This window comes from Pempheris klunzingeri, chromosome 20 (genome assembly GCF_042242105.1).
Source record: "Pempheris klunzingeri isolate RE-2024b chromosome 20, fPemKlu1.hap1, whole genome shotgun sequence".
Lineage (NCBI taxonomy): Eukaryota > Metazoa > Chordata > Actinopteri > Acropomatiformes > Pempheridae > Pempheris > Pempheris klunzingeri.
Window position 1 is genome coordinate 10567340 of NC_092031.1, and position 16827 is coordinate 10584166.

The window sequence follows — 16827 nt, forward strand, 5'->3', positions numbered from 1 at the left end:
ATTTAACAAGTCTTTGGAGCAGAATTGATATTCCTATATATCTCTGACCAAAACACTCTGAAGATAATACTACCAAGATACCAACATCACCATATAACGTTTTTAAACTTCCAACTCACCCTGTTCCTGTCAAAGTTCTGCATGACCTGGAAGTTGGACACCTGGCAGTCCTGTGCCCAGGACAAAGCCAGCAGGCAGAGGGCCACGGCGTAGTGCAGCATTCTACATCAGACGAAGGGAAAAACAGTCAGTAGGACAGAATTAAAAAAAAGCAGGAGCAAGAGGTGGGGCAGTTTTAGAGATTTAAAGAACAGCAACAGAGGACAGACACATTTGTGAGTCACATTGCCAGTTCATTTCCACTAAAAGTCTTCAAGTCAGGTAAAGTGGAGTGTAATAAAAGTCCACCAAATATTTCCTTACAAGCTATCTGTCAAAAAAGTAATCAAGATCTCTTGCAAAAGCACAAATCATTGACTTAGTAAAAACACAAGACTATTGTCAATTCATACCTGGTTACCAAAATGTGGACTGCTCACAGAGATCCTCTGCTTTTGTGGAGGTTGAGGCCTTATATACAGTTGGCTAGTATTGCATAATAACTTCTGGAGATCTGACCCTCCCCTGTTCTCCCCACAGCTAGCTTGACTTCCATTGGATAAAGATTTACATAACTGCAGGCCCCAGCCCTATTGATTTGTGTGCTCTGCACATTTGGTCGACCATCCCTCCGTATCCCCCCCCCCCAAAAAAAATGTGTTTTCATGTCAGAACTGCTGAGGTGTTCTTAGTCTTATGAAAGCAACCACCAGCAAAACCAAGAGGACCATCTGGAATAAGCTACACAATGCATGTATAGACACAGACACACATTTATCATACTCCAAGGTATACACACACGCTCTGAGAAAACATGGTGGTGAGTTATGCCCCTCGTCATTGGGGCTGAAGTTAAAGCTTCATGTGTGTGTGTCCATTCATGCATAGACACAAGACTCCACTTAACTGTCAGAAATCCCAGCAGTGTGAATGGACTCTGAACGTAAAAATGGATTTCCTTTCCCCTCTCTAAAAAAGTTACAGTTGATGCGTAGGTTTCCCGGCACCATCCAGATGATTGCATCACCTGTTGACCTTATTATGCTGTCAAGAGAGTCCTTTGTAACTCCAAGCACTGTGTTTGTATAAATGGTGGACCAAGTGCTCAAGTCCACTTTCAACAGACAAATAATCAATGTGAAAGAGAGCGCAAAGTCTGCAGTCTTGACCACCAGTCAGTGACGATGGGGTAACGTGTGTGTTATTTCAAAACGCTTGTGCATAGACACATTTTTGTGTCGAGTCCTTCAGAGGTCCAGGGGGACACAGCTTTTAAAATATCAACAACATGAATCAAAAGAAACAAGATTATCTGCCATTAACGTTCCATTATGTTAAAAATCTGTGACTAATCTACATCAAAGAAATGCATCCTGGTGTCTTTGCTTCTAAAACGCAGTTGTAATTTAAGGGATCGATCGGGGATCAATTGTGTATTTTTGTGAAAAATACTGCTACAGAAAGTTAGTTACCGGTTCCTTTGAAACTAAGCGAAAGCAAATGTGTCACCCATTCTGATGTAATCTCGTGTACACAAAAACTCTTCATTTCCTATTCAAAACATGCTGTTTTTTTGCCAAGACCAGGGTCAGAGAGCTTGTGTCAGTTTTCTGACTTGTTCTATTTATTCGGCTTTGCTTAGGTAAAATGTTCAGAAAACCACCTAAACTACTCTCCAACAAAGTCCTGTGTTTGATCTGCCTTAAATCTACCGTGGCTATTTTTTTTTTAATTGCTCTTGTTTTGTACTGAGATCATGTAACGAGTCCTGTGAGGGCTTGGTGGAATAAAAGAGCGCAGTACTGCCAAACATCTGCAGCTTGCATAACCACAGCCCTGGCCAGTCGAAAACAGCACAATCACTCATTCTCAGCAGACATAATAGCGTCTGGAATTAGGCCAGAGGCAGTGCAATATTTCATAATCATGAAGATTGGGCAAGAAACTATATATATCTCACTGCCGGGTTTGTGTTTGCATTTAACATTTGGGGTTTTATAGAGGCAAATGGAAAGCCAGTTTCTTGTTTTGATGGGGTGTGAAACTTAAGTAACTCAAAATCCCAAATGATCCCCTAAAAGCTGAGGTTTGGAAAAAGACGTCAGGGCTAAATACACTGCTTCCATCTGAGCTTTTGGGCTTTAGAGAGGTTAAACAGAGTGTTTTGTCCACCCACCTAAATATAATGCAATCACCAGTATCTCCAGCCTGAAGCACCAAAGCTGAATCAGTACTGTCAACAAGCTTTACAATGACAGCATTTCTGCAGAGTGATTGTATTCTAAAGAGATAGATCGCCCCACTGTAGTTTAGAAACTGGAATTAGCTTGATGAAGATTACACAGTGCTGACCTGGACCAAGTAACTTACATTGCTTGAGATGTTTTTACTAGCTAATTAGTTTTAAATAATGGGAGAATTGTAAATAAGGTTAAGTTTTGGAATTTTATATCCATTGTCTAAAGTGAGGCCATGCAACTGTGCAAGATAAAATACCACATCATGCCTCTTATAAATTAAAAGTTGAAATGTTGTAGTGGCGCAGTCTCACGTGGTCTAGTATGACCTTTGCAGGATAGTGTTAGCTAATGCGAGCAAATTTCAGAAATATTGTTGTGTAACTAATATGGTGTAATTTCACTTGCTCTTAGTCAAGTCGTCTATTGCTGGCATCCTCAAAGCAACTGAATTAAAGGATGCATTTTCTTTTTTTAACCTGGGCCCTATTTTTTTTTTTACATATTTTGAGTTTGAAATGAGTGGTAGATTCAAAACTACTGCAACTGGTTCAGTACATCGCCTCATTCAGCAGCTGCAAAAAAGAGGGAAAATGGCTGTAACGTAATCCTTTGGGGAAACTGCACGCAATCGATGTACGTTCACTAAGTGCTTGTTTTGCCACTGACAGGCTCAGATTGTTGTTCAAAGTGTCTGATAACATTACAAAGAGAATCCCTACAGAGAAAGCCACCAGACGCCATACACTATAACAGCAATTCTGCACAGCGGTTACTGGTTTACCGCTAGCTCAATCAATTAGTTAGTTTGTTTTATTGTGTGACTTTGGTGTTTCAAAGGGTTAGTTTGAATGCAGCACAATATTTCTGTGACATGCAACACAAATAAATGATCGAGGCAGTAGACAAGCCACTCCCTTACTCTCCATGGTAAAATTATCATCTTTGTCAGTGGAGTCTGGTGGGTTTGAATAGCGTGATACCGCTGTTGTTTCTGGGTAAATGGAAAGGATCTTATGGGTCTCTGTCTGTAGGGATCCTTTCTGTAATGTTATCAGACACCTTGAATAGCAATCTGAACCTGTCAGCGACAACAACAAGCACTTTTATTGCACATACTTTAATCTGGCACAATTGGCCCTGAAAGATTACATTTCTGTCATTACAGCCCATTCACAACCCATTCAAGCCGTTTTTGTACCGACTAGTGATTTTGAACTCAAAATATGTAATAAAAAAAATAGGGCCATGGTTTAGAAATGAAGAATTTATTGTGAAGAAAATCCAATGTGCTGTCTTCCTGTAATTGCTATTTGTGGCAACAGTCATCACTGCTCAATAAAAGTATTTTCAATTTAATACGGACCCAAAAGCATGCAAAATGAAAAAAAAACACTTTTTTAGTGCATAAATGTGTTAAAAATTGACACAAAAATGCTTTTTAGAAAAGCCATGAGTGATTCCATTTGGTTAGAAAAGAAACGCTGGAACTAACTACCAAAAATATTTCGATATTCCTCATTAAATTTCACCTGTCTGTCTCTCTGCCTCCGTTTCCTCTTTGAACCCAACCCCTGTGAAAAAGCTGGCTCTAATTTATATCCACTATGCCTCACATCCACACGCCCACAAACACACCTTTTGTAGTTCTCCCTTGTCAAGCTTGCCTTAATCCCCAAAGTAAAAAATAGAGGCCTCCTCGTCTTGCCAGCCTGCCAGCAGCTAACCAGACAGAGCGCTGAGTTAATAAAAGCCGACCATCTTTGTTTAGTTTCGGGCCTTGTTTTTAGACGTCCAAGTCTCACTAATTGGCCAATTTCCAGTTCTAGCACTGATACCTCCATGATGATGGTGATTTAATTAGAGCGCACAGGTAGGCTGCTCACACATTTAGAGTGTCAGATAGGCGGACCATTATGGCTCTGAACACAATCAATGCCAGTGGTTGACAACTATTTCGGTACTTCCTCCGCCATAGCAATGAGGACAGAATGGTGTAGGAGGTTATTTGAGGCTGGTATCAACTGTTTAATTAACAGGTTATGTAAATCAGGATGAAACGTTTAATGTCAGATTGGAAGAGTGGAGTACCGATGTGAGTCCACTAACAGTGGATGTTGAGGTGCTCTTTAAGGAAAGCACTCAAGGGTCCACTGTTGTGGGTTAAGTTGGACTGAGTGTGTCCAAGGTGTCATGGTGTGTGTGTGTGTGTGTGTGTAGTCATACATGGCAATATGGTGACCGTAACAATGAGGTACTGTTGTATGTTTCATCAGTGGTGTCTCCTCTAGTTTTTTGGGGGTGATTTTGTGACCCTGAGCCAGGACAGGAGTCAACTCTCCATCCTCTCCCGGTGTGCACCCATCCTGCCATCTGACCTGAGGACAGCTCTCACTCTCTCCCGCGTCCTCCCTCAAGATGGAGAGGATTGCCCGATATAAAATGATCAGCGTTGGGATTTGCGGGTTAAGGACGCTTAGAGCAGGGGTTTTAATGTCATGACGTCACATTAATTAGCGGCCACTTTGATCCTTTCAGCCTCTAAGCCGCAGTCCGACCTGCTCTGTCTGCCGGCGGACACGGGATGCGTTAGTGACTCCCTCGGGGACCGCGGAGGAGAATGCACGGATGCTACTGATCCACCAAACCCTGTAGGCCACAGCGCAGCTCCCCTCTCCGCTTTTACACCTCCAGGTGATGCTTTTGTGACATAAAAAAAAATATATATATATATATACTCGAGTTCAAAATGGCAGACAAGGGTAGCGTGGAGAAATACCTGGAGAACAACCCGCAGTTCGCCAAAGAGTACTTTGATAAGAAGTTGCGCGCGGAGGCCCTGACAGCCGCCTTTTCCGCACCCGTCGACGTCAAAGACACCGCTTCCTTCAAGGATGTTAACTCAATACAAGAGGCCGCCATCGTCTTCGAGCTGGTCCAGGAGCTGCAGAAGCCGGGGAACATGGAGCAGTCCCTTCACAAAGTGTTTCAGAGGGTTGCCCTCATCTTACAGGCCGACAGGTTGGGTTTTTACTCGTGCCGCGCGAGAAACGGAATACCTGAGCTGGCCACCTGCCTCTTCGACGTGACGCCGACGTCCAAGTACGATACGAACGTGGTCCACCCGCAGACTGAAATCGTCTTCCCCATCGACATGGGCATTGTCGGGCACACGGCGCAGTCTAAAAGGCCGCAAAATATTCCTGACGTCTCAAAGGTGAGAGGTGCTCAGGGAGCCTCCAAACAAGTGTGTGTGTGTGTGTGTGAGAGAGAGAGAGAGAGAGAGAGAGAGAGAGAGAGACCCTGGAAAAAATGAAAATAAGATAAAAATGAACAGAGATGTTTCCCTGTTTCTGCAAAGCTGAACTAGTGAAATTACCTCTATAGACCCGACGGGTCAAACACTGAGATTCCTGTAAATTCTTGTCTTACAAACATAAATTTGTAAACTGGAGGTCATTTTCTGGACTGAAGGCCTCACAAATCGTTGTTTCTAAAGTGGAAGCTGACAGGATAAAATTGGTAATAAATTTCCTCCACGTGTTTCTATTCACTGTACATCTGATAAAATCTTGCTATTGTTGCTTTTAAAATAGGAGTTTATAACTGATTTAGATATTGATGCTGAATCATATTAATGACAGAGACAAAGTTAGTGATACACTACTCTGTCATTAAAAAAATAAAAAAAATAAAACTATTGATGAGGCATGTAGGCGTAAAGGTTTTTATTATTATTATTATTATATTTTATCACTTGTTATTATAAGTATCAGCTTTAGGATGCAACAAGAAATATGAGAAGTCATCTGAATTATTTCTTAAGATTATTGGAGAATATGATTATGTGCTGACTCATCTTGTCAACTGACAAATACAGAATAAATATGACTGCAGAAAGTGAAGCCAATAATACAATATTAATATTAATTACCAAATGAACAACAAATTCTAGTTTTTTTTTATTTTTTAGAGATCAGACAGTATGTTGGCCTTTATTTGACAAAAAAAAAAAAAAAATGGTGTTGATTCTGAATATGAATCTTTCTGAATATGAATTAATGAGTGCATGAAAACACCACTGAGCCGCACAGAATGAAATGAATTGTGAATGTCTTGTTGTACACCAGTCGTGTCTCTTTATATCTCCCTTTGGATTCAGCCAAACCTGATGTGAAGTTTTTTTTTTTTATTATTCTTGATACAGAATACAAAGTTCTGTGACTTTGTGGACAAACAGACTGGATACAAGACTAAATGCATGCTCACTTTCCCTCTGATGGCTGAAAAAGAGTGCCTTGGAGTCGTCATGGCACTTAACAAAATAGGAGCTGATGTGTTCTCTGCAGAGGATGAGGCGGTAAGAAGACACACTTGAACATGCATATTCACTTTTATCCGTAGCGACTTACTGAGTCAGCTGGAGCATTGACTATTTCATAAATTGAACTTGAATTCCACCATTATCATATCCTTATTAGATATTCTTTGTCTTAATAAGTCACGGCTAAAATACACCCTATTTTTCCTCTTATCTGCTCATCATATCCATAGCTCTTTGTCTGCTATTTAAAAAGCCCGTGCTTGAAATTTGCAACTAAATAAAGAATATTGCTGTAATTACATCTTACCAGAGGGGTGCAAAACACTTCCATTATGTCAGTGGGAGCCAATCAGACCTGACTCACTCAATGCGATTGCTTCTGAGCATTCAACTTAAAATAAAAAAAAAAAAAGAGCATAATGATTTAACTGTGAATATGTTGTGTCTGTGGTCTATATCAGAGAACATTCATTACTGTCTCTTGTTATTCAGAAGCCACAAACTCACACTGAGGGACAAAGAATTAACTGGGTCACATGGAAATGATGTTTGTAGGGACTATTCAGGTTGAGTTTCGGTTATAACTGTGATTAACAGGAAGCTGAATAAGAGAGTAAAGAGGTCTTAGGGGAGGATTGGTGGAAATATTGCTCAGGACAAATGCTTTAACTACTTAAGAAGCATTACAATGTCAAATATCTTTGTATTCTTTGTGTCTTGTATATAGACTTCTCTTTGCCTTCACACATTATCTCTATTGGATAAAAGCATGTTGGATCTCCAAAATGTAACCTTAAGTATTTAAGAAAAACACACTTATGTTTATTTAATCACCTCTCACAGGGTTTGGTAATCAAAAGAGCAATGCATCATGTTTCTGTGTAAATCCGTATGTTAAATATGTGCAATTTGCTAAACACAGACTCATGAAGTTTGACTCAGTCGAAAGGGTTTTGTTGTAGTCAATATTGACTGATCTGTCAGATTTTTGCATGTGTGAACAATAGTCTGCGGATAAATACTCAGATATATTTACTCAGATGTAAATACAAACCCACCATATTCATTCATTCATGCAAATGCAGCGAAGTTACACCGTACTTTAAAATGTTAAATCTGCTGTTGTGTGCTGATGAAACCTTTAATCTGATTTGGTCCTTAGCTCTTCCACAAATACATGAACTTTGCTCAAGTCATCGCCCTGCAGCATTACACAGCCTACATGTTCAATGTGGAGTCCAGAAGGAGTCAGGTAAACACAACTGCCGCTGTTTGAAGAATTATGTGGGTGAGAAAAGTGGGTGAGAGTGGATGTGTGATACTGTGATGTTATCCAGTGGAAACCTCCCATCATTAAGCACTGATGAATGCTTTGGGCCCTATTAGTAACCTGTTGGCATTTCTAATGCACTGAACACAGCTCACATTATGTGCCATAGATAAACATTTAATTACCCGCTTTCATGCATAGGTGCTGCTCTGGTCGGCCAGTAAAGTGTTTGAAGAGTTAACAGACATTGAGAGACAGTTCCACAAAGCCCTCTACACTGTAAGGACCTACCTACAATGCGAACGATACTCAGTGGGTCTATTGGACATGACCAAGGAGAAGGTTGGTCTTGCAGAACACATTCAATTTTACAGACAGGATTGAATAGATAGCATTCATGGCTACAGGCGTGAATAACTTTAATCTATTATTGTCTGTGTTTCCTTCCCTCCAGGAATTCTATGATGAATGGCCGGTGAAACTGGGAGATGTGGAACCCTATAAAGGACCAAAAACGCCAGACGGCAGGGTAACAAACTCAATTTTTTTCTCCTCATTAATTCAGTCTTTGTCATTGGAGCACTTTAAATTCTTCTCTCTTCAATGTCTCTATTGTCTGATGTAGTTTGAAGACGATCAATCATTTCTGACGCTTCTGCTTTTTATACAGGAAGTGAACTTTTACAAGATTATTGACTACCTCCTGGAAGGCAAAGAAGAAATCAAAGTCATACCGTGAGCAGCATTAGCTTCATGTTTCAAATGCACTCATACTAATGCAACACATTTTAAAGGACAGCATAGAAAATCAGTGCAAACTGGTGCCAGTGACTTGGGATCAAACTTCATCATCATCATCGTCAAGAGCATTGTTCTCATTTTCTATCTTCTTATTTCAAAATAAAAGTCCAAAGTTAGTTTTGATAAGAATCCAATTTCAGTCAAACTAACAATTCACAAGGAATAATTTGCTCACTCCAGCTCACACAACTCTGCATGTTTCTGTCTTTCTTGCTTTTTCAGTGGTCCGCCTGCAGATCATTGGGCGCTGGTTAGCGGACTACCGACCTACGTCGCGGAGAACGGCTTCGTAAGTCTCTCACAGCTGCTGAAAGGGCGATTCATTATCAGAATCACTAAAATCATTAAAAAATAAAAAGAGAGTGGAAATAGCTTGTGGGATAGGCACAAGCTAGTGGTGTGTATCCGTTTATATGAAGTGACTTTATGTATCAATTTATGGCCCTGAATGTATGATTAATAAGTAATCAACACGTTTTAGACAAAAAGTTTTATCATTGTCATTCATTAAATCCGAACAAACCTTTTATTGTTGTAAGAAGTTGACACACAGCAACTAACATGTATACAGTCAATTAAACATGACTTGTGACTGAAGGTAGATAAACACTGAGGTCATGGTTATTGTAAAGACAGAAATAGCAGTAAAATTTACAAAGTAATAAATACTCATAAAGTTTTTGTCTGCCTGCAGATTTGCAACATGATGAACGTGGCTGCAGATGATTTCTTCACTTTCCAGGTGAGGACACTTTGACTTTCTATCCACATATTGGACACACCATTGTGCCACCTTGGTATCAACTCTACAGCCAAATGCACATAGGCCCACAATAGTTTACACGCCAGAATCAGCTTTATATGCCTGCACACATTAAGGCCCTTCCTTCCTTGCAGATTTTTCATGTTCGGGCGAAATGGAGTCTTGTTTTAACATCGATTGCGTGGTTCAAATATTTAATTTCAATGCCTTTCAGAAAGAGGCTGTGGATGAAGCAGGTTTCATCATCAAGAATGTGTTGTCGCTGCCCATCGTCAACAAGAAGGAAGAAATCGTGGGCATCGCCACTTTCTTCAACAGGAGAGACGGCAAGCCATTTGATGAACATGATGAACAGATCACAGAGGTCAGCAGCATGTGTTCTCTATCTTTTTATGCCCCGTCAGCATCACATAGTGTCATTTAGGGTATCATGTAGTTTACTGCCTGGGTGTAGACGCACTCTCGTCAACAGTCTATACACCGCAGGTTTTCCCCATAAAGTATAAGATTTGTTCTAATTTCTGAGCATTTTTCAGCATAAATTTGCTTGTTAATGAAGGAAAGGTTCTGAAACAACATAATAGAAAAGCTTCTTGAAAATATTTGTCACCATGCTTCTATGAGATTAATTAATAAGGTAGTAACAATAATTAGACATACATTTTCTCTCATTCTCTGTCACTCTCATTGTTCATACAGGCCCTGACACAGTTCTTGGGTTGGTCGGTGCTGAACTGCGACACCTATGACAGGCTGAACCGAATGGAGTACAGGAAAGACATCGCCCAGGAGATGCTGTTGTACCAGACCAAATGCACCACCACTGAGATGCAGTCCATTCTAGTCAGTATCAACTTGGCTTTCCTCCGCATTTTCTCTCAAGAAGCTTACCTTTCATCTCCCAGCATTTGATCAAAAGGCCACTCAAGCAGGAATTAAACGTAGTCAAAGGTTAATGCAGCATGAACAGCTTTTTGAGCAGCAGTCCTCCAACAGCAGCTATTAGAGGACTAATAAAAGGTTGTGGTGGATCACTTAAAGCCAACATTTGAGACGATGACACCACCGTTTACAAGGTTACTCCTTAGAACACTTATCTGAAGTGTTTGAAAATAGAATATTAGGATATTTTTGGATTTCCTGCTTTTTGCCCATGTAGAAATTCATCTGTAAACTGCTGTAGACAGTGGCAGCATGTTTATGGACTGAATATAAATTTAAATTATTGTTCTCTCTTTTAAAAACAGAACACCAAAGAGAAGTTTGACGCGGAGCCCGAAGACTGTGACCAGAAAGAGATGTACAAACTACTGGTATGTTTTGTTTAAACCCACAGGATGATTATTACATTGCAAACACAGACACTGGCAAACCAAATACATATGCGAATAAGATCATTTTCTTTACTTTGAGTCTTGAGTCTGACTTTGTAATCATGTAGTCATCTGTACTTTTAGAGCATTTAATGACTCATGGACGTCTTCTCTATGAATTATGTTGTGTTTTTGTTCAGAAAGCAACCTGCCCGCCAGCTGACAATGTCAACGGTGAGAGCCTGTACCTGTTCTCCTTCAGTGACTTCCCCGTCTCGGAGTTCGACCTCATCAAGGCCGGCATTCGCATGTTCTTTGAGCTCGGAGTTATTGAAAAGTTTAAAGTTCCCGCAGAGGTGAGTTGTGCAGTCAGACACTTATTTGGATCTATCTGCCTTAACAGGGTGCTCTTAGTGGTGCTGACTGCGCACTCCTTACAATCTGGAGAGCATCCCAGTTTTTTTCTGCAAGTGTTGTTCTTGTCCACCTGGAATAGAATTGTATGCATAAGACTTATTATTTTCTCTTTTCTTTTGGCCTGCAAAAGTCTGGGGTTTTGTTAATATTCATTAATATTTTAGAATCCACATAAAATCCATGTGAAATCTGGGTACTTCAACATATGGGAAGAACAGAAATGATGAGCCTAAGGGATGAATGTTCGTAGCATCATCTGTGAAACTTGACAGGCAATCTGCTGAAGTAGATTTGATCGGTAATTAGCCTCTCCAAGCATGTCGCGCTGTCGCTACAAATGTGAGTGATGCCGTGTGGTGTAGCTGTGAGGGGAGAGAGTTTCTTTGGGCACCAGGGGAAAAGCGTCATGGCTCATCTGAAAGCCCTCTGAAACACTCAAACTGTCCATCCTTATCACTTCGTCTCCTCTTTGTCTTCTCTCCTTCCCTCCATTGTAGACACTGACCAGATGGATGTACACAGTGAGGAAGGGTTACCGTTCCATCACCTACCACAACTGGAGGCACGGCTTCAACGTAGGCCACACCATGTTCTGCCTCCTGCAGGTAACGCCCGAGCAATATCTGCTGCATCCACAGCAAACCCCAACACTAAATTAGCTTAATTTTACATCAGAGCTTACTGTGCAATATTTAAGGCAGTACATGTGGTGATAATAATCTATGATTTGTCTCTTCTGCTTACAGACAGGCAGGCTGAGGAAGTACTTCTCTGATCTAGATGCCTTTGCCATGGTGGCTGCTGCATTCTGCCACGATATCGACCACAGGGGGACCAACAACCTCTACCAGACAAAGCAAGTCAAAATCTTTTATTGTGCTTTGTGTATGCAGGGTGTACGTCAATGTGCGTAACCGCTGTGCTGATTTGTTTTCTAATCTTTGTCTTTTTTTCTCCTTAGGAGTGCAGCTCCTCTGGCTAAACTTCATGGCTCCTCCATCATGGAGAGGCACCATTTGGAGTACAGCAAGACGCTCATGGCTGACGAGGTAAGACCCATGGTTTCACAGTGAAATGAAGAAATATCAGACTTAAGTGATGCTTGAGAGACGGCCCACACTCTTCATTGTCTCTCGCAGACCCTGAACATCTTCTGCAACCTCCAGAAGCGTCAGTTTGAGAACGTTCAGCACTTGTTTGACGTCTGCATCATCGCCACTGATCTGGCCCTTTACTTCAAGTAGGTTTTCAGAAGCTGGCAGCAGCCACAGTTAGCTGCAGCTTATCACTGTTTGTCTGTCCACCCGTGTCTTTCTTTTGACTGACTCAGGGGGATTTATGGAATCTGTTTGTGTATTTGCTTAGTTCAACTGGTCTGATTGATTATCTGCTATCTCTCTGTTTGTCCTCACGCAGAAAGAGAACCATGTTCCAAAACATTGTGAATGCCACCGAGCCAATGGCAGAAGAAAAGGAAGCCATTGCCTTTGTTTCCAACAATCCCACCAGGAAGGAAATTATCATGTATGTAACCAATTCAAGCGAAAGATATTACAGCCGTAGGAAATTTTGTCCAGTTTACTTTGAAATATATTTTTCTGAGAAGATGTCTGAAACAGCAGACCCTCGCAAATCATCAGCATCAGCGGGAGCGTGTCATCTTCTCTCCCCCTGACTCTGTGTCTGCCTCTTTCTTACAGGGCCATGATGATGACAGGTTGTGACTTGTCAGCTATCACCAAACCCTGGGAGGTACAGAGCAAGGTGGGTGGCCTTCACAGCCCTGACATGGGCTGATTAAGAGATATATATAGAAAAGCTCAAGGCAAACAAAAAGTACACAGAAAATGAAGGAGTGAGTTTTAGAAATAACAAGTTTTTCATACAGTTTGTTCTACTAAGACCAGCCGACTGGGTTTCACACATTACATTTTTTAATCAGGTTTTAATGTAAGATTTATTACATCAGGAATGATGAAGTTGAAGATGAAGTTATTCACTTTTTTAGAATAATAGTAAAGCATAAAGCCATGACATCAAAAACAGACTGAGTTCAATAGGCCATTAGTGTTACTTTGAGATCAAATGCTAAAAGCTTTGCAGAAGGTCAAGGACAAGTTTCATATTCATAGCTGGCAGAAGATATGTGGTCCTGTTCAACAAACAGACAAGGATTGAAAATATCTTGCGAGTAAACTGTGTGTATTATATGTATGTATTTTCCCATTTCTGAATGCTTTTTTGCTTTTTTGTTTCCCTGCATCGTTCCTCTCCAGGTGGCTCTGATGGTCGCTGCTGAATTCTGGGAACAGGGAGATTTGGAGAGAAACGTTTTGGACCAACAACCAATTGTAAGTGTCATAACCCTCTTGCGCCTTCTCTCGCCTTCTCCTCTGCTCAAATGATTTTTCTTAGGTTTTTCAGGATTGTCTTTCATCTGAAACTCTGTCACTTTCAGCCCATGATGGACAGAAACTGTGCCGAACAGCTACCCAAGATGCAGTGCGGTTTCATCGACTTTGTGTGCTCGTTTGTATACAAGGTAAAGAGCAGCTTCTTCACAGCGCAGATGTACCATTTTTCCTCAGAAAAACAATGAATGGGATTATTATAAACGATGAAGGGGAGTTGAAGATGAATCTTGGAAAAACGGAGTCTGACCTGTGTCTGTGCTGCTGTGTCTGAGAGGGGTGTAACGATTGACTCACAGCTTCTATTTGGTTTTGATTTTCAGCAAAGCGCCATAACAAACACATTCTCTCTACGAGCTGTATTGATTCAGTTCAATTTAATCGATTTTGATACTTGCAGAGAGTGTGAGCTCTGCAAATGCACACTGTAAAAGTAACTAAACTGAGCCATTAGCCTTTACTCCAAGGACCTGGTTTAAAGTGTGGCTTTCATTTTCAAACCATCACTGAACTGTGCAGTAAATACTGATTTGTAAAGCCTGGTGTATGTGTTGAAACTGATGAAACTGTATCAGAAAGGTCTAGTACTTTCAACTCTGTGGTGACAAAGCTCAATTCATAATGCAGTCTAATTTTATTTTTAAATTACCTGATTCATAATCTAGATAATTTCTCATTCAGTCTTGTAATTTATAGAGGTGGTGTTGTAGCTTCAGCCAACTGAGGTTGGGTAACAGAGTGTAAAGAGGTGAACCGGCTGAACTCAGCTGGCCCCAGGAGGAATGTCAGTCAGCTGTTAGTCAGGATGGTATTTGGACAAGAGCATGCACATCCACAACTATGAACATGTGTCCCTGTGGGCATCTGGTCTAAAAGGCATATTGTGTATTTGCAACACCAAAAATGTCTTCCTTGTATTTTCCACTACAGAATGTATCCTGCAAATGTGAGTAGCATGTGCTGCCATTCATGCGTTTTTATTTATTTTCATTTCATTTTACTCATTTATCAGGAGTTCTCCAGGTTCCACAAAGAGATACAGCCCATGTTTGATGGCCTGAACAACAACAGGTCACACTGGAACCAGCTGGCCGAGGTATACAACGCAAAGATGAAGGCCATTGAGGATGAGAAGAAGAAACTGGAAGAAGAAGAAGCCAAGAAAGGTGAAAAAAAAAAAAAAAAAAGGGTCTAGTTGATGGCCTGATAGAAGATCAAGTGTTTAGTGTCAATAATCATCCTGTGCCAATACATCCTTGTTTTTTCTGTGTTTCTCTAGGTGGTGGAGGAGATGGAAAGTCAAAAACCTGCACCATCTGCTAAGCTGCTCCGGTGCTTGGATCTGGACCGGTGCGGTCTGGTTAGGACTAATCTAGGCTACGCTAGCCTATTCTGGTCTGACAACTAGTCTAGTTGGAGCTTTGCTAGGCTTGCTTGGTCTGGTCTGATCTACACCAGCGTAGTTCTCTCTGGTTAGGTGCTGTCCACTCTGGCACAGTCCAGTCCAGCCCCGTTTGGTCTGGTCTGGTCCAGCCCGGCCTACTTTAGTCTAGTGTAGTCAGGTCTGGTGTGCGGCCCAGTCTGCAGTCAGCCTAACTACTCTCCAAGGAGGGAGGAGGCAGATCACCAAGAAGTAACGTTGGGACTCTGACTGCAAGAGAAGCTGTTTGACTCTGAAGATGTGATGTATTTGAAACATCCTCATCCCTCTGCTTCGTACAACACACAGCCACGAACAATTTAAAAGCCAACATATACATGAACAAGAGATATTTTCCTTTAACATAGCAATAACTTCTGACAAATAACATTTCTGACATACATGGTTTGATACAACGGTTGGATACGCTCATGAGCTGTAAGCACATTTTCCAAGTCAAGCTAAAGCACAGATACAAACTCTTTAGTGTAAATGGCTCTAATAGGCTACTGCATGTGCTATATGTGGGGTGTGTACATGCCAAAGCAATAGCTTTCACACTGTGGTAATCAGTTATCTTACAGTAAAGTAGTACTGTAGGCTGCACAATGCACTTAGCTGCTGCTGTTTTGGCAGCGGCAGGCCATGAATGGAGGGTGGGAGAACAGGCACGGACAATAACCACATAACTTTATACTTACTGGGATCTGGGTTTAACTTGTGTTTTTGGTGAACAGATAAAGTAGCGTTCCTCGGGACAAAAGAGCAGGAAACTGCGATCGGAAAGATTGGTTAATGCTGTACAACAAACCTAGAAGCTCAGATACTTCAGCAGTGCTCAATCAACAAGGGCTGATGTTCTCTTACCTCAAAAGGCGCTGATAAGTTGTGTAGGGAATATTTATTTTAATATGCAATCTATCTATAAACGTCTTTTTTTTTTGGATTCTTTGTCTGAGAATTTTGTACTTGAACCGTCTTCACGGATGAAGAGATTTGAGACGAGCTTTGAGAGAGGGCGTTCTGAATCTGGTAAATGTGTTGAACGTGTGCACCTTTGTTGTCACCTTTTAGAAAAAAAAATCTGTAAGCTGTTATCTTTATGTCCAACGACCTGGAAAAATAACAAAAAATATACATAATATAATAATGATAATATAAACACCAGTGTTTAGAGCAAAATTACAATTCCAAAATCGATTCAAAAAAGTCATGAGTTCACATATATATATAGTTTATTGCATAGAAATTGTAAAATGTAAATTGTGTAAACTTCCGAATATCTGAAGCATAAAACTGATTTGAGAAATGTACAGTAAAAACAACCTTTGCTTCTTCTAAGGAGACAAGATTCAGTCTAACAGCTCACGGTAGATCTACCTCTCCTGTAAGACGATTTCATAGGATTTGATTTGATTGCCAGCCAGCGAGGTCCACACAGCTTTAGACTTTAAATACCCTTCTTACAGAGCAGGCTACCAAAGCCTTGTATGTGTTAAAAATGTGGGAGATGCCACTATAGCATCACTGATTGTACGACTGTACCGGCCAAAGTCTGATTTGACGGTGCGCTCTCGCTGCACTTTCTGAAACATTTTTAGCAATGTCCCTGCTGGGTGCAAAGGCGGCTCTGAACTTCCTGTTACGCAATGTCATCTCCTCTAATCAACAGAGCATCAATCAAAGGCACTTAATCCTATCAGAATGGCTTTGGGGCTACTTGGAAACTCCTTTTCTGCTGCTTGGGACGAAGCAAGGTGCTGTTGTGAATA

At 41.0% G+C, this 16827-nt stretch overlaps 2 protein-coding genes across 5 annotated transcripts in view; one reads left to right on the top strand and one right to left on the bottom strand.

Moving 5' to 3' along the window:
- rbp4 (retinol binding protein 4, plasma) overlaps positions 1–16827 on the bottom strand; it is a 178763-nt gene that overhangs the window by 2013 nt on the left and 159923 nt on the right. Inside the window, exons 1-2 of one of the 2 annotated variants that reach the window (XM_070851411.1) lie at positions 513–535; positions 120–222 (exon numbers count right to left, since the gene is read on the bottom strand). In XM_070851411.1, coding sequence (XP_070707512.1) covers positions 120–221 — 102 coding nt within the window. In that variant the 5' untranslated portion in view covers position 222; positions 513–535. Of the gene's footprint in view, positions 1–119; positions 223–512; positions 536–16827 lie in introns of those variants that run through there. The other variant, XM_070851410.1, reaches the window with a different exon arrangement.
- pde6c (phosphodiesterase 6C, cGMP-specific, cone, alpha prime) lies at positions 5086–14958 on the top strand. 3 transcript variants are annotated; one of them, XM_070851770.1, is made up of 22 exons: positions 5086–5553; positions 6544–6696; positions 7823–7912; positions 8132–8272; positions 8385–8459; positions 8601–8665; positions 8954–9020; positions 9426–9473; positions 9709–9858; positions 10194–10337; positions 10742–10807; positions 11008–11163; positions 11722–11829; positions 11971–12080; positions 12186–12273; positions 12364–12464; positions 12641–12748; positions 12925–12988; positions 13501–13575; positions 13683–13766; positions 14648–14811; positions 14907–14958. In XM_070851770.1, the coding sequence occupies exons 1-22, from the start codon at positions 5086–5088 to the stop codon at positions 14956–14958; spliced, it is 2577 nt and encodes an 858-aa protein (XP_070707871.1). The 3 variants fall into 3 exon arrangements, with proteins under 3 accessions (XP_070707871.1, XP_070707872.1, XP_070707873.1); XM_070851771.1 differs by having other exon boundaries at positions 14648–14808; positions 14910–14958; XM_070851772.1 differs by having other exon boundaries at positions 14648–14801; positions 14915–14958.

What these genes read in the sequence shown, in the direction of transcription:
- pde6c (XM_070851770.1), top strand. Translation starts at nt 5,086, where the DNA reads ATGGCAGACAAGGGTAGCGTGGAGAAATACCTGGAGAACAACCCGCAG. An exon ending in GAAGAAATCAAAGTCATACC is followed by an intron (nt 8,666 to 8,953) that starts GTGAGCAGCATT and finishes TTGCTTTTTCAG; the next exon opens with TGGTCCGCCTGCAGATCATT. An exon ending in ATGATTTCTTCACTTTCCAG is followed by an intron (nt 9,474 to 9,708) that starts GTGAGGACACTT and finishes AATGCCTTTCAG; the next exon opens with AAAGAGGCTGTGGATGAAGC.